A 4,998-nucleotide genomic window follows, 5' to 3' on the forward strand; every position below is an offset into this window, starting at 1 on the left:
GTTTCAGTGGAATGCTTCATGAATTTGTGTGTCATCCTTGCACAGGGGCCATGCTAATCTTCTCTGGATCATTCCAATTTCAGTATATGTGCTGCTGAAGCAAGCACTCTGCCCACCTTCTGAAAGAGCCCTCTAATTAAATATTTGCCCTGGCGCCCTATCAAAGAGTACCACAGACTTCTTTCTCTTTCCTCTATCTCACCCCTAGGCCACATTCTGAGCTAAGGATGAGGAAGAGTCTGTTCTGGTCCTCTCTGCCTCCTGTACATCTCCACCTTCTCCTTTCTCCTCTGGATGCCACCATCCAGTATTCTGGGGCTACAAAAAGGGGTTCAGAGGCAGCCAAGATCAAGAATGTCTGGGCCCTTCTAGATTCTTCCTATTTCTTGGAGCGAAAGGCTCTGACGTCTTGATATCCCCCAGTTCTGTCCTTTTCAAATTTGAGAGGCAATGGCCTGTGAATCAGAGCCAAGAAAGGAATGAGACATCTCACCGATTCCTTTGGTTATTTAAAGAAAGGGGGATGTGCTTTCTCCCTGTACCACAGGGCACTGCCACAAAGAATTAGACACGACCCAGAAGTCCTCTGTGGTACAGAAGGGAGGGGCTGAGTGTCTTTATATTATCCAGAGGCTCTTCTATGCAGTGTCTCAGTCTGGGGATCTGGGGAGCCTCCCACGAGGTCTGTTTTGGACCTTTGTTTGAAGTGTCTTATCCGGGACTCGACCACTCTAACGAGGACCCCATTTTCTCCTTTCAATTCTAATTCTGAGCCATTTTTTTTAAAGGTGAGCAGAGTGTGGATTTTTAACCTTAACCTTTAAAAAAATGCTAGTAGGCAGCTCCAAGTCCCCCCTCGTAGCTGAGCAATAGGACAAGAGAATCAGCAGAAAGAAGTAGCACCAGAGGGAAGCAATCTATTGGGCATATAGGCAAACTCTAACTGGCCATAATAGGTTAGATGTCCATTCAAATTACATATGGACTAGCTGTGTGACCCTTCAGTTTTCTCATCTGGAAAATGGAAGAGCTGGGCTAATGTCTTTTTTAGTTTTGACCTTCTGTGATGTAAAAGGACTTTTTTTTTTCAAACCCTCACCTTCCATCTTGGAGTCAATACTGTGTATTGGCTCCAAGGCAGAAGAGTGGTCAGGGCTAGACAATGGGGGTCAAGTGACTTGCCCAGGGTCACACAGCTGGGAAGTGTCTGAGGCCAGATTCGAACCTAGGACCTTCCGTCTCTAGGCCTGGCTCTCAATCCACTGAGCCACCCAGCTGCCCCCTGTAAAAGGACTTTATGAATCTACTCTTGGTTCTGGACTCTAGTAGGAAATGCTTTGGGTTCGAAGAGCAACGTCGTGAGGAACTCACAAATGTCTATTTGGGAACGGAGCGAGTTACCCTGAGAGAGCCCAACGCCTTCGTGTGTGTGTGTGTGTGTGTGTGTGTGTGTGTGTGTGTGTGTGCTGGAGGTGATTTGCCAGTCACCACGGACACCAGAGATCTTGCTATCATCCTGTGTGAATGGGCACCGTACCAGTGATTTTCGTCACTTGATGGTTGAGTGCTTTTGATGGTTGAACAAGTGTGTTCTTTTGTCCACTTTATTACCGGTGACCCTTGGATGTGACAGGTGCACTGAGACTCCTGGCTTGCCCATTGTTAACCTCTGCTCAGCTTGATGTAATAGTGAGTTTGCATTTTTCTGGGGGAGGCATCGGAGTGGGGTGGAATGAGGGAGGGATGAATTGGGAGTCAAGAAATCTGGATTCGGGTTAATCGATCGAGTTTCCTGCCCCACCATTTCTCTGCTAGATTATCTTCTAGCGTCTAACTTGTATGTTTGTAAGTTGTCTCCCTCATTCAAATGTGGGCTCCTTGAGGACAGGGACTGGGTGTTTGCCTTCGGAACCCCCCAAGCTTGACACAGTGCCTGATACCTAGTAATAAATGCTCACTGATTGAGTGACTGACTAGACCCTAGCAGAGAGCCTCTCAAATCTCTTCTGATCCTGAAATTCTGATTCGGTGAATGTAGACCAACCAGCAGGACTGAAAACGGAACAGGAATGAAACATCTTGTACCATCCATACTTGCTTATTTGAAAGTTAGCTTCGTTACATAGATGGCTTAGCTGGGTCTGACTCTATAGGCACAATTTGGTCAAGCCAGTGGGTTTGTGGGCAAGTAGAATACGAATTATTTGCTTATTGGAAAGGTCAGCTCCTTTGGGTGTAGGGACAGGACTGGGCAAGACTATCCTTGGCAGAGTCACAAAACCAGGAGGAAAATAGAGAACGAAACGGGAGGAAGAGACGTGTGTGCTTGTGTATAAAGAGAACCCCCAAACCCATGGGAACTGGGCTTCAGTGGGGGGGCTCCCATCCAGCTGGTCCAAAAGGAATAGGGGGGCTAAGCAGGCTCGAGGCGCAATAGCTCTGATCCCCAGAGGCAGAGAGGCCGATGAAGTAATGATTTTAGGATTTGGGTGGTGGATGGAATTGTGGAAATTTACTTACTCTCTCCCCACCCCTCCAACCCCCAAGTCCACCCATTGCCAAGGCAGATCAGTGCCCTCAATTGAGGAGTGGGCAGGTAGCACATAGGGACAACTTGGGACTGGTCACTGTTATTCTTCCTTTTCCAATTCCAGCTGAAGGAAGACCCCTGAAACAGAGACGAGAGTCAGCATTGACCTGGGCTTCTAAATCTTATTTTTTTCCTTTAAAAAAAGACAAAAAACCTCTTACCCCTTCTTGTCTTAGAATCGATGCTAAATTAGGGTTAGGCAATGGGGATTATGTGTTTGCCCAGTCACACAGCTAGGAAGTGCCTGAGGTTAGATTTGAACCCAGGACTCCTGTCTCCAGCTCTGGCTCTCTATCCGCTGAGCCACCTAACTTCTCCTGGATTCTCTTTTCAGTGCGGTCTGTTTATTGCCTCCAAGGCCCATGAACAAACAGACTCTGCAGTTGCCCTTCTGCCCTCCTTCCCCACCCCAGCTCCGCCCCCCAACATCATCATCATGGTCAACTTTGAATCCTTCTCCAACCCTCAAACACACCCAGTGGTGCTCCTTCCTCAGTCAGAGGCTTCACAGAGTGTCAGAGCTAGAAGGAACTTTATGAGGCTGAAGTCAAGGAATAAAAACTCAACCTCTCTCAACAAACCTTAGCTTCTGTCTTGGAATCAATACTGTGTATTGGTTTCATGGCAGAAGAGCGGTAAGGGATAGGCAATGGAGTTAAGTGACTTGCCCAAGGTCACACAGCTAGGAAGGTCAAATTTGAACCCAGGACCTCCTGCCTCTAGGCCTGGCTCTCAGTCCACCTACCTGCCCCATGAAAACTCCTTTTAAGATCAGCCTACTCTTGGAAAGAAAATCTGTTTGCTTTGGCTACTACAAGACCAGGACAGTGAATCCATTAATAATCAATCAATCATTAGGACCTACTATGTGCCAGGCACTATGCTGATACAAAGAAAAGTAAAAGAGAGTCCCTGCTCTCAGGGCTAAAGGGGGAGGGAACATGTGAACAATCACCCTCAAACAAACTAGATCTAGGGTAAATCGGGGATAATTGAGGGGGGAAAGGCATTGGAATGAAGAAGGACTGGGAAAAGCTTCCAGCAGAAGGAGAATTTTAGAGGGTCCTTGAAGGAAGCCAGGAAAGCGCAGAGGCAGATGAGGAAAGAGTTCAGCCTTCCGTCTGCCTCCTCCGGTCTCATTGTATGCTTCTGCCCTAGTCACTTCATATTTTGGGCCTCTGTTTCCCTCTTTGTAAAAGGAAGTGATTGGACTCTGAGGTCCCTGTTCTCCTCCTTTAGAATGTAAACTCCTTAATCTGAGACCCTCTTGGTATTCTGCTGTGAATACTTTTTCTGAGTTTTGTTTTGCTACAATTTAGAAAAATGGGTTTCTTTGCTTAAACAACAACAACAACAACAACTCGAAGGCCATGGTGTCTTCACTCTTCTCTTTGTATTCCCAGCAATTAGAGCAATGCTTGGCACTTAGTAAATGTTTTTTGGTGAATAGTTTATAGCTTGGCAGGTTATAAACCAAACAAAGACACGGGGCATTCTCAACCCAGATGGAAATAGAGCTTGAATTATTTGCTGTAATTTTTTTTGTCCAGTTCTATGATCTCATCTGGGTAGGAAATGCCTTGAACTAATGCATATGGACAGCTACAGTGAAATTTATTCTGAGGGGCTGCCTAGTTGGGGTTGGGGGAACTGAGAGGTCAGGTGACTTGCTCAGGGTCACATAGCTAGCCAACATGTGTCAGAGATGGATCTTGGGTTCTGGTTTCCTTACTTGGGAGGCCAGGCAGCTCCTGGGAATTTATAATACAAGGGAGTTAGAGGGAGAGTATTAACTGTTAGGGGCAGGGAGGAGCGGGTCAGAGAAGGCTTTGAGTAGGAGATAGTACTGGAGCAAGAGAAGCTCTGAGACAGAAGTGAGGAAAGAGTGCATATTCCAGTAAGTGGTATGTATATATCTATACACACACACACACACACACACACACACACACACACACACACACAGATAGACACAGAGACATACAGAGGGAAATAAGAGACAGATAGACAGGTAGGTAGACAGAGAGACAGAGACAGACAAAGAGAGGCTCAAAGAGACAGAAAGAAAGAGATGAAGAGACAGAGAAAGAGAGAGACACATACAGAGGCAGGGACAGAGAGGCAGAAAAAGACAAAGAGGAGAGAGAGAAGGAAAGGGAGATAGAGAGGCAGAAAAAAGAGAAAGAGAGAAAAAGAGAGAGAAGAGAAAGAAAAGGAGACAGAGAGGCAGAAAAAAAGAGAGAGAGAAGGAAAAGGAGAGAGAAAGAGAGAGACAGAGAGAGAAAGAGAAACAGAGAGACAGAAAGAAAAGAAGAGAGAGAGAAAGAGAGAGACAGAGAGACACAGAGAGAGACACACAGAGACAGAGAGAAAAGAAGAGAGGAGAAAGAAAAAGAGACAGAGGGGCA

The 4,998-nt window shown here is 46.3% G+C and overlaps 1 protein-coding gene and 1 non-coding gene across 2 annotated transcripts in view; both read right to left on the reverse strand.

The window, feature by feature from the left end:
- Positions 1-107, reverse strand: LOC123248105. The gene has a single exon (XR_006506208.1). It is a non-coding gene; the product is annotated as a U6 spliceosomal RNA (small nuclear RNA).
- A 2,396-nt stretch (positions 108-2,503) lies between these two features.
- Positions 2,504-4,998, reverse strand: part of LOC123247316 (acyl-coenzyme A thioesterase THEM5-like) — a 19,645-nt gene continuing 17,150 nt past the window's right edge. The window contains exon 6 of the mRNA XM_044676174.1: positions 2,504-2,668. Within this exon, the coding sequence (XP_044532109.1) occupies positions 2,631-2,668 (38 nt within the window). The 3' untranslated portion in view covers positions 2,504-2,630. The remainder of the gene's footprint in view (positions 2,669-4,998) is intronic.

Source organism: Gracilinanus agilis, chromosome 4 (genome assembly GCF_016433145.1).
Source record: "Gracilinanus agilis isolate LMUSP501 chromosome 4, AgileGrace, whole genome shotgun sequence".
NCBI classification, from domain to species: Eukaryota; Metazoa; Chordata; class Mammalia; order Didelphimorphia; family Didelphidae; genus Gracilinanus; species Gracilinanus agilis.